We start from the raw sequence: 21808 nt of genomic DNA, 5'->3' as shown, positions 1-21808 counted from the left end.
GATATTAGTGATATTTGAAAGTCATGTTGGCTTTCAGGATCTCTAACGTGGCAGAGACAGGAAACTTGTGGATGCATGAATTGTTTTCTACTGAGCAGCTGGACCTTCTGTCAATCAAGTTGAATCACTGCAGGGCAATGAAGGATGACATTGATGTGACTTTAGAAACTTCTGTGATCTAAAAACTCCTCGTAGCTTATTTAGGGAAGCGATCCAGTCTTACTGCTCCTGTAAAAGCTTCTACTGTTGCAAAATTAGGTGTTCCTGATCTGATGTGGAAACCAAAAGGAGTGAGCTTGGAACCAGAGGGAATTTGGTGTCTCAGTCTGCCCAGCTGCAAAGCACTGGAATCTAATTGCAGGGGCCAGACTAATGGCTCAGTGTGCAGGGCTTGGGATGGGACAACCTGGGGCACAGTCTTAAAGCAAAAGCACTTAAAGTAACTTTAATATTTTAGCCTTCTATTTGTGATTTTGTTATTTTTCTGGGATCTTTCCATGAACCTGTCACACATAGGTCTGTTTTGTACACTTAAAAAAAGAAAAGAAAAAAAGCACTCTTATGTAATGACTGTTTGTAATACTGTATTGAATTATGTTTAAAAAATAAAAAAATACTAGTTTAAAAAGAAAAGAAACCTCCTGCCAATCAATTTGACTTCCTGCAGCTGTCTCGAATCAATGTACAAATAGCATTGCTGATGTCTGGATGGAGAACTGGAACCAAAGTAGAATTCAGTCTCTTACAAAAGTGTCAGCAAGATGAAGAAGGGAAAGGTTGCTCTTAAATTCCCAGAATAAAAACTGTTTCTTGTAAATGCCTGGTCCTGGCCCTCCCTACACAGCTAAAGATAGCAGTAGCTTTTATGCTGGGATTGCTGTTAAGTGGTTATAGCTTCTTGATAAGTACTACTGCCAATAAGAGATTTCTTTGGGAGACCTCCATCCTGAAAAGTGAACTACATCCTTGAAGTCCTAACATGAGCAGCCTGATGCTACTTAAGTTAGAATATCTGCACCAATAGACAATATTCATAAGAGCAAGTAATATTTTCTTCAATTAATCACTCTAGGCCTGGAGCTGAGCCAGCTGTTAGTCTCCTTTTGCTTTCTGCCTCCAGTGTGTGTTGTACGCAAGCAGCAGGCACTCCTTTCTTCTGCACTGGCTTTCATAAGAATCAACACAACTTGCAGGCAGCTGAGATGCTGCCTTAGGATGAGATAGTGGGAACCAGTAGAACCTTAAAGACAGAAATGAGTGACCCCTTGCTCCTTACCAAAGCTGGAAAGAAAGGAATTAGACCATTTCCCCCAGCTGTTGGGGTTGAGGGAGAAAAGTTAGTACATAACGAAGAGGCAGAAACTGGGAAGCAAGTAATCACTTGACAGGAATAGACAGAACTAAGGAGATGGAGAGTACATGGTAGGAGCTTCAGGTAGCATTGCTTGCTCTCCCTTCAGAAACTGTCAGTTGAAAGATTTCCTTTATTCTCTGCTAAAGGAAATAACTTCCTACTTAAAGCAGTGGTCACGAGGTTGGTGTTCCATGGCTCTGTTTCCAGATTGTTGTGCTGGAAGGGGTTATGGGATGTAACTAAGCAGGAACATTGCTGTGCCTTAGGGCTTCACTACACCACTCCTGCAGCTACATTTAATTTCATAACTGGCTTCAGATGGAGCTTCTGGCAAATGACTGTTGTTCGGTTCCTAATGAAGCTATCTACAGAAGAAGTCTGCAGGGAGCTTACATATCCTGTGGGATAATGGGCCAAATTATCACACTAAGGTCAGTAAGAAAACTGCACTTAGAAACCTGCCAAATCTCTTCACCCAATATGATCCAAGGCTGGAATGACATTTAGAGTTTGGGTCCAAGGGAGAAAAGAAGCATGTAACTTGCAGCACAGTAGACTTTCTTGTGGGTAGTTAATCTTGTTTAACTAGGGTCTAGTACTTACTAACCTGGATTTCAATTAAGTTTCTGTTACAGTTGATATGTACTACTTCTAGTTCAAAGGGTTGAACAAAGTTGAGCTGGTAGTCAGTGAAAACCAGCCACTGAGGAATAGGCAGCATCCAGATTCTTGTATGGAGAGAGCTCTAGATGATGATGGAGTTGTCCCCTAGAAGCTGAAGTGCAAGTGGCAAAGGGAAAGGAAGACTTCAATGCATAGTGAGGCTACTCGAGTGCGATGCTTGTAACTAAGAGGATGAGGAGAGGGGGGTTTCCAAAGTCCTAAACTGTAATCTGTTAAAATCTTAGGTAGGTTATCATGTGGTTAAGCTCTCAGAGGTACAAATATCTCTCTTTTCCCCCCCCCCCCCATATAGAGATAGTATTAGATTTTTTTTAAAAAAATTAATCTTTAGATACACTTATTTTCCAGACAATAGGGATTCCAAATAGCTCTGTCATACCAGAGAAGGGCTCACCCTCAAAGTAAGTTATTTATTATTTTACTCCCTAGAGCAGGAAGGTTGATGTTAAGTTGGTACAAGCAATTTTGTCTTGAAGCTATTTTCTTTCTTAATACTTTAACCAATACCTGATTCTTCTGCTATACTAGGATTGCTGCCTCAAGTGGCTTTTTAAGTTAATTAGCACACATGGAGGAAATCTTTTCTTGTAAAAGCCACTGTGGAAGGACTATCACTGAAACTACACTAGGTTTTACTAGTTATTTAGATTCTGAACAGTTAAAGAATTAAACTGACTGTGAGCATTTGCATTAGAAATTCTGACTAGAGTTTTCAAGAATTGGTATCTTCAGTAAAACATTAACATCTTTCTCTGTTTAATGTGATTTTTGGTCAATTAGTTCTTACAGAAGTTGTTCCTGATTACACTGAAGAATCTTAGGGATTTTTAACTAAAGTACCTAGGTTTGAAAAGATTGTTGATAACTGTCATCTTCACATTTAAATACAAAAATAGAAAAAACAATTTCAGGTCAGCCAACAACACTTTTCTTTGTAATAGAGTATCTCTATACTGATGTTTTTTTCCCTCTGTGTGTTTATTAAAAAAAAAAAAACTTGGTTTAGCAGACGTAGCTAAATATAGTGTTCATAATTAGTTTATACTTTAAAAACTACTGTTTAAATGGAGTGTGCTGTGAGGGAGAGAGCATGTATAAGCACGTAACACATTAGCAGTCTACAAACTTACAGACTAGTGTATTTTGAAGAAAGCATGTGTTTTATGAAGGAGATTCTAATTGTCGTAGGGATCAAACCTTTACTATTCCTTTTGCAATTTCTAAGTTTCTGCTGTAATTTTTGATTATCTATATATCTATATTAAAATAGTAATTGTGAAAAATACTCTTTATAGGTACATTGTGAAGTACAGGTCTGAACTTTTATCTCTGCAAACCTCATGTAGGTATGCTTCTAACAACATTGTTGGTTCTAGCAATGAGGGTTCTTTAGACATCTCTTCAAGAGACATCAGGGTTAATTTTGAAACCTTAGTGATCCAAATTCCTATAAAATTTGCTGCACTTGTATTTCTAATGTTCAGGTGATGTTTGTTTGCAGTTTACTAATTTCATAAAGTTAATTTTGACATGTTAACTTACTATTCATGTTAAGAGCAGAGTTAGACTTTTTGATTCATTTATATCTGGCATTTACGGACTTAATTGAAGAAGGCTAGAGAGTGGATCATAAACCATCTAGGAAGTTGATCTGATGGTGTGTCCATCTTAACAGCAGTAATGTTCAATTTGGCTATTGGAGGTCTTGGGGGATAGTTGATTCTGATTTGCCACCGGCTGTGGTTAACAGTGAATAAAATTTCTTTGGATGTTGTTTCTTTTGGATGACGGTAAGCGTCTCCATCTGCTTTCTTAGACAAAAGAAAGTGGTTTCTTTAAACTGCGATTTTATTTCATATGAGCTTCAGTACGGCCATTTTAAAAGCTTATTCTACTTAAAGAATTTTCTCCTGGTTTTGGAAACATATATGTTCTTAGCAAATCCTAAAGTGTATCTTGAGATTGCTGAGAAAGTAAAAACTGCCATGTATAGAGTTAACCCTTCAGCTGGCACAATCTTCTATCCCCCAGCAATCAGCAGAATGAGGAGTCCTTGAGTCACAGTTGCATTTGGGTCATCCTGTTTAAAAGCCACCAATAGATGAAGGTCTAATGTGATTTTGAATCCTTTATACTTTTGACTTTGGTGGTGTCCTATGGCAGTCAGTATTACAGTATTTAATAATAAAAAAGAAACACTTCCATCTCTTCTTTTTTTCTCCCTGACCTAATTTATCCTACCTGTGGTAATTTTGGGGGGATAGCCCAGTTCTTGAATTTTGAGGAATAGTGAATAATCATTCTCTGCAGGTTTTCTCTGTGCTTTTTGTGATTTTATGCACTGCTGTTGCGGTCAAATCTCTTTCAGAGTGAAGAATCCTAATTTCTCCTCATGGGGAAGCTGGTCCATATCTCTCATCTTTCCTGTTGCCTTTTCTGTAGCTTTTCTAGGTTTACTGTGTTTTTTGGTTTTAGATGAGTCAACCGTAATTTCACTAATGCACAGTCAGCTGATGGAGAATTTTGGTCAAGGAGTACTCTGGTGAACATCTGATTATTTTTTATTTAAAGAGCAGTTGGACAGACCTTTAAGTCTTGGAAATAGAATCCTAAATGTGAAAATGAATTTGTAGAATTTATGTGTGTCTTACAGCTAACAGGTGGTAAATACAGTGTTTAGTATTTTTCAAAATCAGTTTTATTTTTAAGGTACTTTCTTTTTACCTGTGAATTAATATATAGGTAATTGACTTATCTACTACTTTCAGGAATCTGAGAGGCTGTGTGACAAGTTGCTTTTGAGACAAAGGATGAACTTGTTGTCCCAGATGTCTACCACTCCTATAGATTCTTTGTTTAAGGTAAATGAATTGCTTGTTTAGTATATGCAGAATGCTGCATATACTTACGAAAATCACATTTATACCCCTTCCTTTGTATGATTTTCTGAAATTCAATGCAGTGTTAATCCAGTATTAATTATGTTAGCCCTGTAAAATATGTTTTAGTAGATGATGTAAGTATGCTTGTAGTCTAGTACACTTTCATGACAGAACTTCAACAGGTTGTTAATATGATCTTGTAGATTTAAAAGCACATTCTAAAAATATGAAAGTCAATGAGGATGAAATATGGCTGCTGCCGCTGCTGTTACTGATCAGTCCATTTAACGCACACATGCGATATTAGCAGCTGGTTGTCTCTGTCCACTTTCATTGCTTAAGGATAAAGAATTTGCTGGAGAAACGTCAAATGTAGTCACCTGACAGTCCCTTCATGTTATGTATTAATCTCTTAGTGTCGTACTAAAAGAATTGTGCCTGCACAAGAACACAAAGTAGAGTTTCTAATTACATTGTTCACAGCTTATGGCAAGAGAATTAGTAATTTTATGGTAATGTGTTTGCACAGAGGGAGTTGTTCTGTGACTGAGTCTAAAGAGAACAATAAGAATTGTTTTAATTTTTTTAATAGAAAGTGAGATAAGCCAAGAACAGAGCATTTTTAATACTAAATGCCAGTTAGGGAGTTTGTACTGTGGCATTGTTCATTTCTGCTTTCTAATACTTGAATGTGTGTCTTTTATAATCAGTTTCTTTGGTTTTGTGCTTCAGTAAATTACTTTTCTTCTTCTTTTAGAAGGCCTTTTATATCAGTTCCTCATTCTCTTTCTTCTCTTGGCCTTTTGTAGCATATTGCTTCAGGTAATGAAGAGGAAGTAGAGCGATTATTAAGTCAAGGTGACAGTGATAAAGACACTGTACAGAAAATGTGTCATCCACTCTGTTACTGTGACAAATGTGAGAAGCTAGTTTCTGGGTAAGGACTTTTCACCTCTGCGAATACTCCAAAAGCTATATGAAAGCTTTGATTTAAGATATCCTTTAGAAGATACACTGCTTCTGGTTATTGAAGATGTTAGTAGCACTTCAAGATAGAATACAGAGCATATGTTCATACTTTTTCAGAAGACAGAAGAAATAATGGGTATCCTCCAAAATACACGAGTATATGAAAAGGAAATTACTGAACAGTTTGGAACCAGGCAAATTTTGTGATGGGCACCGTACGTCCTTTGATAGACAAGAATGCGTCTTGTCTTGAACCTAGTTTGTGTGTCATGGACAAAAATAGATCTTTTAACTAAATGTAAAGCTCTATAGCGTAATTTATTGATGTGAAACAAAACAATAGAGGATAAAAAGTTATGAAATCCATTCCTTGTCAGCCTTGGCAATTTTTCTCTCTTCCTCTCCTCCTTATCCCTGCTGCATAAGTAACAACTTCTTTTAAACCACCATATTTTATAGGAAGTTGAATGATCCTTCCATTGTCACTCCATTTTCCCGAGATGATAGGGGATATACACCACTTCATATAGCTGCTATTTGTGGTGAGTCATCTTGTTTCTCTTCACTAATGCTTTCTCCTTTTTATGATCCATAAACAAGAAGGCATGCTAACATGTTTTCTAACTTTACATTGTACAATGAATTTTACATTAAATTATTTTCTGGTTATAGGCTATGAAAACTGGTATCTTGGCCTTGACTGAAGTTAATTGCATTTTCTTTTAGGCTCAGTTTATTATACCTAAGTTATTGTCTCTTTGCTTGTTTTCTGGCTGTTCAGTTTTACCTTAGCAAGTACCACAGTAGTTCATTTTTCAGTCATGAAAAAAGTATCACAGTGTCATCAGAAACGAGTCTTTTTAAAGAACTGGGAGACTGAGATACTAATCTTTTATCTTTCTTGCAGCTAGCTATGCATGGTAGGTCTATACTGTCTCCTATCTTGTGATGGTTATTGATTGTGACATTTATCTTTTATTAGACATTTATTAGACATGTATTAATTTACTTTGGAAGTTTTTTTTAATCATCTCTTTTGTTTTTTAATACCTTGATTTGCAAAAGGAGAATACTTTTTGTGACATGACTTCCTTTCTATCCTTTCTTACTCTCAAGATACAAGCATAGCTTCCTTGTAGCTGGAAGTTCTTTTATGGAGCTGCGACCTTGAGTGTTTTGCAATACAATGATGCACTTTCCCCAAAACAAGCTCTCAGGAAGTGAATATACAGTATGCAAAGTGCAGGGTGTCATGGTTTATAGCTCATGTTTTAATTTGAAAAATAGCTATGTTCTTGTGCAAGGTTGACTTCTGTCTTTTAATGATGGTATATTTTCCAAGGGCAAACATCATTAGTGGATTTACTAGTAGCCAAAGGAGCTGTTGTCAATGCTACAGACTACCACGGTTCAACTCCACTTCATCTTGCCTGTCAGAAAGGATATCAAAATGTTACAGTAAGCACCAAAACACTTCATCAGAAATAAAAGCAAATACTTATCCTAAGTAATTAATATGAGACTCTCATCTAAGCTGTTCTATTGGTACTGTCATTTAGGTTTTCCAGAGCTTTTACCAGAACTGTGTGTGCTGTCAGAGTTAAGGATCTTTCAGCATTTTAATTTGCGTGATGTTTTTTTTTTCTTTTCGTACAGAGCAAGGTTTTCTGCCATTTGTGTTAACCAATAATTGGCAACTATGTACGCCTGATAAATTCATCTGCTTTATTAATTCAGATCTCCGACACACAGTACAAGTAGATATCCTACTAGTTTCTCTGCTCTTGATTAAGGCAAAAGAACCATTGCAGTCATTGAGATAAATTCAATTACTTCAAATTGTGTTGAAGATAGATGAAATATGCAGTCACATTAATTAGTGTGTGCTTGAATTTTGTATATATGATCCTTGAATTACCGTTAACCTATGTCTTCACTTGCATAGGTTCTTAAAATATAGGGTAAGTTTTCATGTAGAATGTATTGCAGTGTTTGCTGGAGCAGATGATTCATTTTTTCAGTGACAACTCTGAATATGTAAGAAGCAGCTTTTATTTGGTTCAGAGGGTAGAGCATAAACAGTGCTGGAAGGCCAAGCGGACAGTTACAACTTGCTATTTGAAGCAGAAGAGGCATAGCTAGTTTTTCTGAAGTGCTTTATCATGCTAGAAACCTGAAGCAATCTTCAGAGCAACAACTGTTTGTTTATTATTTTTTTAGTTATTCAGATGTCCTCTCTTATTTTTATTTTCAGCTCCTCTTACTGCATTATAAGGCAAGTACTGATGTTCAGGACAATAATGGAAATACACCACTTCATTTAGCCTGCACTTACGGTCATGAGGATGTAAGTAATTGTTTTATATCAAACTAAATGGACATCCTATTGGAATGGAATTAAACTGTGATGCCAGTTTGCACTAAAGTTGCATATTTTAAGAAGTAAATAAACAGATTTGGAGGGTAGCTATTCTTTGCTATAAATTGGGGTGTTATTCAGTAGTTCATAGTGATTTTTGTTGTGTATTCACATTAAAATTAGTATTATTGTGCAAATTTAGTTATTTGATTTTTAACTCTGTTTAGTGACATGGAGCTGTAAAAGTCTGCCTCATAGGGAATGGATTATAAGATGAGCAGTAAAAACAACATAATTATTTAGGGTTGCACATGCTGTATGAATTGACAGACTAGTATTATTGATGGCATTCTGTGTCTTTCCAGTGTGTCAAAGCTTTAGTCTACTATGACGTGCATTCCTGTAGACTAGATGTTGGTAATGAAAAGGGAGATACTCCACTCCATATAGCTGCTCGTTGGGGCTATCAAGGGATCATAGAAGTGCTCTTGCAAAATGGGGCCAACCCAAATATTCAAAACCGGATGAAAGAGACTTCCTTACAGTGTGCATTAAATTCCAAGGTATTCTTCTTTATCATCTAGCTTGTTTTTTTTTTTGTTTTGTTTTTGTTTTGTTTTTCCTAATGCAACTGCACAGAGGTGGATGCTTACTTGTTAATAGAATTTTGTTGTTTAATTATTAAAATTAAAATGTATGTTTGCATTTGAGGAAGAATGGTCATGTTTTAAATTTAATAGAATGAATACAGTCTCTCTGCAGCATAGAACATAAATTTGTAAACTGGTGCTTTTAATCTGGTCAGTTTTTGTTGCCTAATTTGTTTCAGTCAGTGAATTTCTCTTTAAGTGGAGTTACATTGGTTTTCTTTATTGATATTTCTTTTCAGATTTTGTCATTGATGGAATTAAACTATCTAACATTTGAAAGGGGACAGAGTGCTTCTGAGGTAACAACTAGTGCAAATTTCTAATCTTTTTGCATAAGCTTTACCTACTTAATCTGACACAAGTTTTACTGTTATTTTTTGTGTTTTTTTCTTTGTTTTGTTTTTGGTTTTTTGCTGATTTATTAAAGTCGCCGCTGAGGTCTCCTCAGCGCTCAACAGAAACTTTCAGCAGAGGATCATCTGTCTCAAGCTTGTCATCAGTATCAATTGATATAAGACAAGAAGAAGTAAAGAATACTTACAGAGAGGTAAGACTGTGAGATACAAGTTTGATAATAACCGAAGTGAAGGCAACAAGGAGCAGTGATGCTTTGCAACATTAGTTTAAACTGTTTCTTCAGGAATAGCCTTCTCTCTGGTTTGCAAAATGATGTGCTGCTATTCTGATGTGCTTGCACCTACGTATCTGAACACTTATTTTTATATGGTATCAACTGTTCCTCTGGATCAGTTTTGGGTAAAAAAACAAAAGCATATTTGGAGTAGTTGTTCAAACTTACTATAGCTAACTACATAATTTGAGAATTTGCTGATTTTTACAAAATTATAATGGTAGTCAGTGCCCCAAGGACCTTGCTGTCCAGGATTTAAATGCCATTGTCAGCTTACAAAATCTCTCAGGGATGAAAGAATGGTACCAGCAAACTGGCAAACAGGATGATAAACTAGAACATTAAGACAAATTTTCAAAGTAGGCATAGGAAACTAACTCTGTAACATCTGAAGAAATATATATTATGTATTGAACATCTTGCATGTACATTTATTCATTTTCCTCTGACCAAACTGACCAAGATGCCTTCCTCTGCATTTTCTTTCTCATCTTTCTCTCACATGACATCTTAAATTCTTACTTTCCATTTATCCTCTCTTAAGCCCTTATCAGCACTGCTTCTGAGTCTTCTCTTCTATTTTTTCTTATCCTCCTGTTCCATTTTTCAAAATTGAGCTCCTCATTTTTTTTGTCCATATCATCTCTGCATACAAATTCTTCCTTTTCCTTCTATGAAACAATTCTTCTCTTTCCAAAAGTTTGTCTCTTAAAACTATTTATTCTATGAAACTCAAAGATGTGAAGTTTGATTGGACAAAATTAATTCACACTTTATTGTCAGTTGCTCTGTGAGAGGCTTGATGTTGGTGTGTACCTTCCTGTTTGTACAGTACCAAAGTCTGCAGATAAGGTACAATGTACATAAAAGTTCACCTTATAGCAGATTGAGGATTTGCTTTTTTCTTAAGGGGACAAATTTATCACACCCTGGAGCTGAGACTGTAGTTCAAACCAGGGAAAAAGATTACAAGCAGCTTATACCTTAGTTACTTGGGGTTAATGACCTCTTCCTGTAAACCAGCTTTAGCTCGTTATTGTTTGCCAAGTTTCACATGGGCTCACTGTTATTATTCATACTAAGCAAAAAAACTAGGGCCTAATCCTGAGACTTCTCCATGAAGGAATCTGCCGCTGGAAGTAATGGAAAACTGACCTTGCCAGCTTCCCAGACTTCAGGGCTTAGACCATGGATTAAGGGGACACAGTGAGATCTTTATTAATCCACACTGCTGGTGGATTAAACTCTTTGCTGAAATGAGTCAGTCATGCTGTATGTTTTGTCTGTGGCTTCTTTACAACTTAGAAAAGAGAGAGTAGAAAGCCAGGCGTGTACATCTGGAAGCTCCTCGGTTAGGACTCAAAACTTGCAGCGCAATTTCTGTACAGTGACAGAAAAACTGAGCATGTGAGTGAATTGCGGTAGCTTTCATCAAATGGCTGTTTCTTCTGTATTTGCACTGAAAGAGGGCACTACTCTTCAATGGAGGATTGAGAAAGCTGGAAGGATGGGAAAATGCCTGTAGCAGACTTTTTCCGAAGTATTCTTAATGAATTATATAATAGCTGCATAACAGATGCTATATATTTCTCCACTGCTAAGGCCTCAGGCAGTTTTTTGGAACTGTAAGGAAGTATTTACTTTAGAAAGAAATTATCAGAGCCTTGTGGGTCACTTACTGTTACTGCTGAGCATCTGTGTGATAAAATTGCCCCCTGACAATCCTCAGGGCCTTCACAGTCTCTGGTGGCATTACCCGACTTAATTAGGGAATTTTGTTAAGGGAAGTGTGTAAGAGGTACTATTCTCTGTATTATGTATTGTCCATTCTAGATATATACATGCAAAATTTGACATAACTTCAGATATCTGAAAGGAAATTTTTTCAGTCATCTGTTTCCCTCTGTTATCAGTGGAGAGAAATTGGTATCTCCAGAGAGCAATTAATCTAAAATATTTTAGATACTGAGTTGTCCCTAAAAACAGATAAAAATGGATGGAGGGATTCATAATCTAGCTCTGATACTTAATCTGCAGTAGATGTATCCTGGTCTTCTGCTAAAACCCTGAAGAAATGATCAGACCAGTAAAACGGGACTTCTTTTAGTCTCATTCTTCGCAGGTCCAGACAGTGCTGTCAGAGTCAGCTTGCTTTTCATCTAAGATTCCATTCCCATATTTGCGTAGTTGAAGATACTTTGATTTGTGCTTTTCCCTGAACACAAACATGCTGTGGAACTGTTAGGGTTAACCCAACTGTGGAAGAGGAAAATATTTTATGCTATAATTCAGTCCTTCAGCCCAGCACACAGAACATTTGTCATGAGTGTGTTGTGTCACAGTTATAGTGAACAAGATGGTCATTTAGAGATATGGATTGAAATGCAATTCTGTTATTCCATGACGTCTTCTACTTACGTGCTGCTTCTTAATATTGAAACAACTTTGTTTACAAAGCAGCATCTCTGGTGATAGAGCATATCCTGTTCCTACAATGCTGAACCAGTCTTTCACAGCTTATTTAATAGTTCTTCAGCAACCTGTAGAGGCCAGACATGTTGCCTTTTGATGGTGCTAATGGATTCTCCCTGCCCTTCTTCTGGCACGTATCCCACTTCTGTCAAGTCAGATCTCAACTCTTTCACGTGAGAGTAGCGAATTGGAGGAAAAGTGGTGGTGGGGTCATACACATGCCTCTCCTGTTTCCATGAACAAGAGGAGGGATCAAGGGAATGGCACTGGTGCTCTGCAGAGCACCTTCCATCTCTTCTGCATGGAAGCACATTCTGCTCGCCTTCCCCGAGCTGACCTTTCCCACATACGGCAGTGGGAACAGAGCTCCTGCACAGAGGAATACCTGTGCCAAGCAGATGTTCTTGCACATTAACTGGTCTATACCTACCTACTTGGTCTACTTCTGGTCGCTTGGAAAAACTTACCACAGTCAAAGACCTGGCTTTTGCTGCTGCTACTAAAATACTGTTTGAATCTTTTCAGATTTTAGGTAAAAAAACAAATTTTGTAATTATATTGAGGTTGGATTTAATCTTGATCTTAAACTTACATTTATCACAGATAACATAAAATAAAACAACCTCCCATTCTGTGTGCTTCTGATAGCATAGGGTAGTTCAGCAAGAGTCCAAACAGTTACTATTCATCACGGTGAGCGTTTGTCTTGAGGATTTTTTTTGTAGTGTTAGGTTCACAACAAAAGTATGTGCTGCACCATCATGTGGTGTATCAGCTTACATGGTTTTGCTTATGTGGAGACTGTACATGTCCTGCAGTTAGGTAAGTACTGGTTATCTTCAACCAAGCAAGTCAGCGACCATCAAATGGCCATGGGCTTACACAGCTTTTGTGTTTTATAAATGTTTTTTCCCTTTCCTTTAAAACTTTATCAATAAACGTGAGATGGGCCAGCAGTAATCCTGTCAATCAAGCTTGGGAGGTTAGTAAAGGACGCAGGATGCTCAGAGTACAGCTTAATACCAATAACAACAAAGCAGATAAATGTTGTTTTCTTCATGAATAGGTGGAAAAACTCCTAAGAGCAGTTGCTGATGGAGATCTGGAAATGGTAAGTCATAGAATGGTTGCTGAATATTATTTAAATTCAGTTTACCTAATTCAAATTGGGGAAACTATGAATAATAGTAAATGAAGAATGTATCATCTGCTTAGTTCAGCACAATTAATCAAATTCATCTCACTTTCTACCAAGAATATTCACTCTATATCCCAGAATTACTTTACCTACGGTAATTTAAGTGTCATTATTTTGGCAATTCCATGACCTCTTACAAAAAAGAAATTACTCTAAATTTGAGTAGTACAATGCAGTACCAGCTAGAAGAGAGCTGTGGATTTAACTAATTTAAATACAATCCTTTTAATCACTGCTTTGAAGTACATTAATTATGTCTGTTTGGGCACCCTTCTGATTCTGAAAAAAACCAAAGAGCCCCAGACTAAGTTATGACTAGGTCATCTTGATGAGAATTTTGCTTGGTAGCATTTTTTGCAAAAAAAAACCCAAGAATTTTTCATGACCTGCAACAGCTGGAGATTTATTTAAAAGGATGGGATGAGTGCATACTAGAATCCATTGTAGTCCTGTTATTTTCCTGTACCCAAGCTCTGGTTTAAATAACAGAGCTCCAGATTTCATTTCATCAGAAGAGTTAGAATTGATCGTGAGTAAAATACAAGGGGAGGAAAGGGAAATTCTGTACTTGCTTATGCTGATTTTGCGTTGGAGCAACTCTGAATCTTGGTGGAATTACCTTGGTTTACCCCCAGTATTCCCAATAGCCAGGGTCAGTTTTCCTCTGTATTATTTTTGTAAGTTTTCTTGGTCATTGTTCCTGCTGCTGCTCCCGAGGGTCATAGCTACATTCTCTGAGGGCATTGTGTGACTATAACATTGTATTTTTTTTCTATGTTAGAATCCTTTTGTTTTTTATTTTGGACAATTTAAGTAATTTCATCCCTTTAGAAGTAAGGCCTACTCTTTAAAGATCTTTGCATAGAAACTTGGGTAGAACACAATTCAGGGTAGGCATATTGAAATGAAGTATTACGGGAAAGCACAATTTATTTGCTTGCAGGTGCTCACTCTGCACTGTTGGATGTCATTGTTAGGGAATGTGGTACCTTGCCGGACTGTAAAAATATATATTGAGGTGACAGTATTGAATTGAATGTACAGGCAGCACAAAGCAAACAAAACCGAACAGGGCAAGATAGGTGAGATTTTAGGAAAATCTGATTTTTGGCATCAAATCCAATATAAAGCGTTATTCCCTGTTGCTTGTTCCTATGGTACAGAAGTTCACTGTATCTTTTCCCATATGGGAATTGATGCAATTATTTGAGCGGCAATGTTGTGAAGCAGTTCAAGAAACTGAATGGTGAGATTTACAGTTTATTGATTTATGGTGCGTTGTAGTAATATAGTTTTTTTTAATCCACAGTTGTTTTTTGATCCCCGAGTAGCCAAGTTCTGTAAGACTTTGATCATAGAGTACTCCTTGCTGTATGTAGTGCATGGAATAATTGTGTATGCACAGGTATTGCACACATGAAAATAGACTTTTATTCGTTTGTTGTAATACTTTTTTTTCATATTTTATGCTGGGAGGACATTTAGGTTTCACTGCTCAGTACAGAGAAGAAGTTCTCTGAGACACTCACAACTTCCCTGTATTTTGGATTTCACTTCCAATAGAAAGTTGATGACTGTGTTCATATCAGTTTCAGAATTGTTATCCTACAATTTGTGATACTCATCATCAGTCCTGACATATTTTTGAGTTAGTATTGCCATTTACTTCTGGAAATTTGAAAAATAAGATCCAAAGTCACTCCACTGAAAAAATGGACAAGACACACAGAAATCATAAAAGTATTGTATTTGGAAAAATGTGTAAGATTGTACCTTTCTTGTTTGTTTTGTAACTCACAGGGCAAAATTATGAAACTTTGAGTGACTGTGCAAGGTTTCTGTGCTGGGTCTGTGTTCTGAAAAATTCATTTGAGTGATACATATTAGGAATTACAAGTGTTAATGAAGCGTCATACAGCTCTGTACATAATAAAATACAGGAAAGGGCTGTGCAGTTGTTAAGTAAATATCATTATCCTAGTTTATAACCCAACATAATCTTAGTAACTGTTTCCTAGTCAGCCCTTAAGTAATTGCAGGAAGCAGCAATACATGCAATGGTGGCATTTACCATCTTCCTGACTAAAATGCATATGCAAATAGTAAACATGAATGTGTTGCAATTAAATTCTCACTGATTTTTTTGAAATTTAAACTGCACCATAAAAATGTTTATGGAAAATCAAACATGCTGCTATTATTAGCTGAAAAACTAGTATCTAGCACTGATGAAGAGATATCAGCAATGTAAAGCATAAAGCTATGCATTTGGATGACAAAATCACCTTATTTCTTTCCCTGTTTCTCAAGTTCATATAAAAGTGTTCATTATGGAAATAATTGTCCAGTTGGCTGGCAAAGGTTACAGCTTGCATATCTATTTAGAAAGAAAAAGATTATTAAAAAAATTTATTTTCTTGTTCTGACAGCCTGAGATCTGTTTCCATAGGAACAGAAGCTGCAGTAGGGTCATTAGCACTGTTACAGATTTCTGCTGTGACAGCTAGCGGAGCTTTGCAAGAGGAGGCATTGAAAAAAGTGCTGTGGATCTGAAAGATTTTTTTTAAAAAAATATGCTGTGATTGTTCAGGAAGAAAAAAAAAACCACTTCTCTTAGGAACTTTTTGAAAGTCTTCGCTCACTAAGCGTAACATGAACTCACAGTGTTAGGCTAGATGGATGTCAGGTGTAAAGCTGCCAGATGGTATGATAATGGAGACTTAGGACAGTCGCTCTAGTTCTAAGATTTCTTCAGTTCACAGTAGATTAATGAACACCAATGTAAAAGTGTGTTTCTTAAACTGCTTTTTTTGTTGCATCAGATTTAATGCAAAATTAACACACAGTAAGAATCCCTACTCGCAGATTGCACAGGATGCACCAAGTTCTGAGAGTAACTATTCTGAAGGGGCTGTCAGCTCTCCAGAATGAGGCATTATGCTTTGAGAAGAAGTAAAACTGTGAAGCTTGGGAAGTTACAGGTCTAAGGCAAGTCAGTGTCCCCGTAGTTTTTGATGGTGGTAAAATGTCTTCATCCCTGTCACTTCTTGTATTTATTAAAGCGAGTAAAAAAACAAAATTCATGTTGACAGGAGCTGGCACAAATCTTTCTATAATCTTCATCATCTGAGCTAAAAGGATTTGGAGGGTTTGAACAGAGGTTAACACTGAGGTCTTCATTAGGCAGCAGGAAGTCGTTTATAATTTACTGCTATACTTGGTGAACTTTCTAGCTGCTTTGTCAATAATAACTTTTTTTTTAATTTGACCTGGGGGAGCTGATGCTGGGAGATGATTATATAGTTCTATATAATATGTAGTCTCCCTGAGTTATACACAAGCAGCATATGTTTGTAAAATTTTACATGTGTACCTACGCAAATTTATTAGGACATGGAACCTTTGGACTGTGTAAAAGAGGACTTGCTTTTTATGACAGGTACGTTATCTCTTGGAATGGATGGAAGATGACTTAGAAGATGAGGATGACACAGTCAGTACATCAAAACCAGAATTCTGCCATCCGTTATGCCAGTGCTCAAAATGTGGGCCAGCACAAAAGGTTAGAATATTAATTCTTTAAACAGTATAATTTGTATTCTTGTAATGTAATCTTCAGCTCCAGGGGAGTAGTACTCATATTGCTTTACATCTTTCACTTCTGTATTTCTATCTAAAAAGCATTTGAATATGTACAGACCATAACAGTTGATGTGATGACATGAAGTAGTTCTCTTCTTAATTAGACTGTATGAAGGTTTGGATACAAGAGTAGTGTTCAGAAATTTGTTTCAGTACCTAATGGAGTGCAAAAATTTCACAGTTTGCTTTTAGGGTTTGTAGACTGCTGTCTCTAAGCTTTGAGCAACTTTGAATAAATGAGGACGGTCTTTTTTTCTAAGCCTCAGTTTCTTCTGGCCTCTTATGACTTACTCTGTGACAGTTAAAAAATGTATCTGCTGAATTGATTAGTAATCAGATTATCTAGGAATACCTGCTATTCCTTTTAATCAATGTAATGCTGATAAAGCCTTTTTAAAAAAACTGTTTTAAAACGTTTTAAAAAAACTTCTTTCATACAAATTATATCTAAATGCTTTTCAGTGTTAAAATATGTTTGCAAAGACATCCTTTCCCATTAATTATCACAGTGTAGAGAAAAATCAGACTTTACAATACATAATTTCTTTTTTTTGAAGGAATGGCCCCAGCTTCTTGGAAATAGAAAACCAATTGCTTTCACTTCGGGTAGAAAATTTGTTACTATGTCTGTCTGAAGGTTTACATAACTGGATAAGTCATTGCAAAATAAAACTAAGTATGAATTTTCGGTGTTCTGGCTACTTTGAAGTAACCATGACTCTATTAGAGAACACCCTGTGAGATGGTTTAATTTTTTTTTCTGAATTCCTCATTGCTACACATTGTGTTTATTCTGTGCAGGGTAGAGTACACTAGTTGTCATTAGATGCTTCACTTTCACACTGTGATTTATTTTCTGATAACTTGTGTCCTTTACTCTGAGTACTGGGTACACTTTATCATATGCTAAAGATACCACTGCTTGAGACCCTGGTGTTCATCTTACTGATGACAAGGAAGGAATGGCACTTTTCCAGTGAATTTACTTGCCTACTGAATGAAGAGTAGTAGGAACTTGTTAACTAATTTTACCATGGTATTAGGTAGGCATACATTTAAAGCATACTGAGGATAGGCAGAATGAAAGATTATTTGCCACTGTGAGTCTTGAGCACCTGTGCAGTTTGAGAGAGGAGTGAAGCAGGATGTTTTGCACTGCTGTGTAAGCTGTGGGCCAGGTATTTTCATTATCTTGATTCCCTGTAGGAGTCTGTGCCCTGGGCCAATGTTCTTCTGCATGGGTAAAATTAATTTTAGTTGTACTTTATCCTTGATATCTCAAGCTTCATACGGCAGTAAAATACATGCTTAATATCTGTTTCCAAGAACATAAACTTACGTGTAAATAAAAGTACAATAACTTGTAATATTAACACCTATTCTCTATATGTGAGGACATCCTAACAACTCTATAGATGTTGTGGTTTTTACTTCCATCTCAGCTTTAGCATTCCCTAATAAGATGAATACTTTACCTGGAATTTCTCTACAGGAAGCTATCGTATTGGAAGAGAGAAAAATAAAACCATGATAGCTTTGAAAAATACAACCAAGCTGCCCTGGTTTATTAAGTGACTTCTGAAGGTCTCAAGTTTGACCCCATGGCAGTAGTTCTTATAATGTTTTTCTCTCTGGTTTGTGTATACTTAGTAGGTATTTGATTGCTTTTTGGTCAATAGAAAGTAGCATAATCAATTAGCTTGGTTGTGTATTTTCCTCAACAGAAATTTGCAAGGATCCCTGCTAATGGGCTTGGAGTAAATGTTTCAAATCAAGATGGTTTTACACCATTGCATATGGCTGCACTGCATGGACACTCTGAACTTGTCTCTCTTTTGTTGAAAAATGGAGCCAATATCAGTGCCAAGAATGCAAAACGTGCAGTTCCTCTTCATTTAGCCTGCCAGAAAGGTCACTTTCAGGTAAGTGGTCCTCTTCATAAATACAAGCCATTTAGCACTTGACCACCAACAAAAAGCTATTTTGTGAAATTATCAACATAACTAAATCAGTAATAGTGCAGAGAGTCTGGGAATTCTGTTTTTATTTTATATTTTAATTCTCACTCCCCAGAAAGAAAGAGCATCTTTCTACTGAAACAGTTTCTATAGGCATCTTTTCTGTCTTAGTGTCCTAAAATAATGGTTTAATGAGAATGCTGGCAATAGTGGAACCATCTTACATAAGACACTACAAGAATACCTCATGCAGCTGAATATTCCTGTGTATTTTTTTTTTCTTTTTAGATAACTGTAAATTTGTGTTTTAAAGTCTACTCTCACTTAAAGTTTCGTAAAGAAACAAACCTGTAATAACTAGCTCCTGTTATCAGAATTTCTGCTAACAGATTTCATGAAAATAGCCCTGTTGAGTGTAAAATGACAATATTTTAATTAGATTTTTTTCTGGATGTTTGCCTTCAGTTTGTATCATGCTTGTAGCTGTCCTTTGGAAGGAATATGTCTCTTGTGGTTACATATTCATATATTTTGAATCACTTCAACATTTAGAATTGCAGAACTGAGCTGTGCGCAGCTTTTACTTTCTGAGGTTATGGTATCACTGGAATTTTTTGCTGTATTTTAAATTAACTGTGGTCACCACTGGACAGATCTGAATTTCGACAAATCCCAAGCCAGGGAATTAATTTCCTCCCTTTAGATTTCCAATTACGTGGCTCTGTTCATTTCAGAGATCTGCGTCGGTCTGTCTCGGCTCTTCGATACTCTGTTAAGCTTCTATTAACTGTTCAGAAACAAAGAACAATTCATCTCTCTCTCTGTAGTTCAAGGAGGTGAGGTATATACGTCTATTGGTGCGATAGACTTGGTATCTTCAATAGCCACAGTATTAAATATCTGTTGTATCTTCAGTAGAGTCACTCGTGCAAGTATATGGGCCAACTCATGGGCCTGCTGGAGCTTTGAAGGTAGCAGGGTAACTTCATCCTATACTTCAGGGTGAACAAAGCATAGGCACTGAAGGAGAGGCATGAACTAATGAGGGGAGGGCATTAATTCGGGAGAGAAGGTAAACGAGAGGGGAAAAATACTGGTAATGAAAAAGCAGTTCAGATGAGGGGATGGGAAATCGGAAGATACAGAAAAGTGGAAAATCAGGTGTAGGAGGAAAGAAGCGAATGATTGCATGCACAATAAAAATTGAGAGACTTGTGAAGGTGATGGTGAGGGAAAGCACGAGGGGAGCAAGAAGGTCACAGAAGAATATGACTCCAACTTGGAGGTTAATGAACGTTAATTCATGGGGTCTTTACAATGCACAGAACTCTGCCAAGTGAGTTAGGAAACTCTGGTGAGTTAGGAAAGGAGGGTAGGATCTGTTGCTGTGGAGGTTTGTTTTTCATATTTTGTAAAGTTACTGAATAGATACATTTTTCACATATCCCAGAAGCAAATTTGCTTGTATTTTCATTTTATGCCTTTTTTTTTTCCAGTTGTTTAGGGCTTTTTTAGACGTTTCAGGTAAAATACGAAAACCAGTATGCTATGAATAGATGTTTGTGGTAATCTGTTTGGCCAACATGAGACTTGCTTTCTCCGTCCTTTTTTCTTTCATCTATTTTTCATTCTCTGTTACCTAAATTCCCCAAAACATGCTTGAAAATAGGACTCTTTCACTGCATGTTTGTGGTTAGCTAGTGTCTTAAAAAATGTTGTTACTTTTCCTGTAGGTGGTCAAGTGTCTGATGGATTACAATGGTAAGCAAAATAAAAAGGATATATATGGAAATACTCCGTTAATTTATGCATGTTCGAATGGTCAGTATGAGACTACTGCCTTGTTATTAGAGGTAAGATCACTGAAAACAAAATGTTCAGAAAAGTGTTTTTCATGCAGTATTTGTGTTTATCCAGTGCTCAAGATTAGTATTTTTAGTTGCGCATTTCTCCACTAAAACTTCTCAGGAAAAAATGAGTGTATCTTCCTGTCTTCAGTCTTTCAGCCCTTTCCCTTCATGTTTTTTATTAGATATTTTATTAGATAAATATTACTTTACTCTTGTACAGCTAATTCTTTTTATGGAACTCTTTTGTGGCAGGTGGCAGATTTTGTTGCTTGTGGTTGTATAGTGTATGATATTTTGTGTTTTGTGCAGATGTTTTTGTGTTTTGCTTAGAAATCTCTCTTAAACTTGGTATTTGTAGCAGATAAATGAAAAAATGAAATGAGCTGATCCATGAAATTGTGTATATGAGAGAGACGAAACAGTATGGTTGGGTGGCTTATTGTTAAACTAGTAATTGCTAGCTTATGCTTTCTGCTTTTTGTATATAGCTACAAGGGTTCTGTTGCATTGTTCTCCCTCATATATTGAAAAAAAAAGAGGAGAGAAAAGATAATAGTAATGCACTATCTCCATTTCGTTCTACTTTTTATTGATAATTTCAATTTTATTTTGCTGTCCAGCATGGAGCTTCTGTTAACCTTTCTAATGCCAAAGGAAATACAGCACTGCATGAGGCTGTGATAGGAAAGAACGAAGCTCTGGTGGAGCTGCTGCTTCGGAACGGTGCAGTGACGCACGTAAGGAACGAGAGGCATTGTACCCCCGCAGACTGCGCTGAACCGGTGAGTGCAGAAAGATTATTTTTAAGATCAGACTTTACTAAAATTCAATATGCATCATGTGAAGGGAAATAAAAACAACAAAAAAAATTGTTTATCACAATAACATTCTCAGCCCATCATTAATCAAGACTTTTGTATTTAACAGTGGAGTGTGATATAAAGACTAAAATTCCTGTTTAATCTACTACATTGTAAAAATAGACAATCCATTTACAAAACACTAAAAACCATGCACCTGTGAAATTATCAGATGTTGAGTATGGTACACTTAAACTAATGAGGTTATTTTCTTTATGGTCAAGGTTACCATAAGTACTTACAGACATACTAATGTTAAATTTTATCTTTTCCCCCAAATCCTTGCTTTTAAAAAATGA

At 36.5% G+C, this 21808-nt stretch overlaps 1 protein-coding gene across 9 annotated transcripts in view; it reads left to right on the top strand.

The window, feature by feature from the left end:
- Positions 1–21808, top strand: part of ANKRD27 (ankyrin repeat domain 27) — a 48971-nt gene that overhangs the window by 19133 nt on the left and 8030 nt on the right. For all 9 annotated transcript variants that reach the window (XM_062586069.1, XM_062586072.1, XM_062586068.1 and 6 more), the window contains exons 13-25: positions 4807–4899; positions 5730–5857; positions 6349–6431; positions 7232–7347; positions 8144–8236; positions 8614–8811; positions 9138–9197; positions 9326–9445; positions 13068–13112; positions 16639–16761; positions 18566–18763; positions 20533–20652; positions 21270–21431. In XM_062586069.1, the coding sequence (XP_062442053.1) occupies positions 4807–4899; positions 5730–5857; positions 6349–6431; positions 7232–7347; positions 8144–8236; positions 8614–8811; positions 9138–9197; positions 9326–9445; positions 13068–13112; positions 16639–16761; positions 18566–18763; positions 20533–20652; positions 21270–21431 (1539 nt within the window). The remainder of the gene's footprint in view (positions 1–4806; positions 4900–5729; positions 5858–6348; positions 6432–7231; positions 7348–8143; positions 8237–8613; positions 8812–9137; positions 9198–9325; positions 9446–13067; positions 13113–16638; positions 16762–18565; positions 18764–20532; positions 20653–21269; positions 21432–21808) is intronic.

This window comes from Rhea pennata, chromosome 13 (assembly GCF_028389875.1).
Source record: "Rhea pennata isolate bPtePen1 chromosome 13, bPtePen1.pri, whole genome shotgun sequence".
NCBI lineage: Eukaryota > Metazoa > Chordata > Aves > Rheiformes > Rheidae > Rhea > Rhea pennata.
This window is presented reverse-complemented; position numbering and strand designations above follow the sequence as displayed.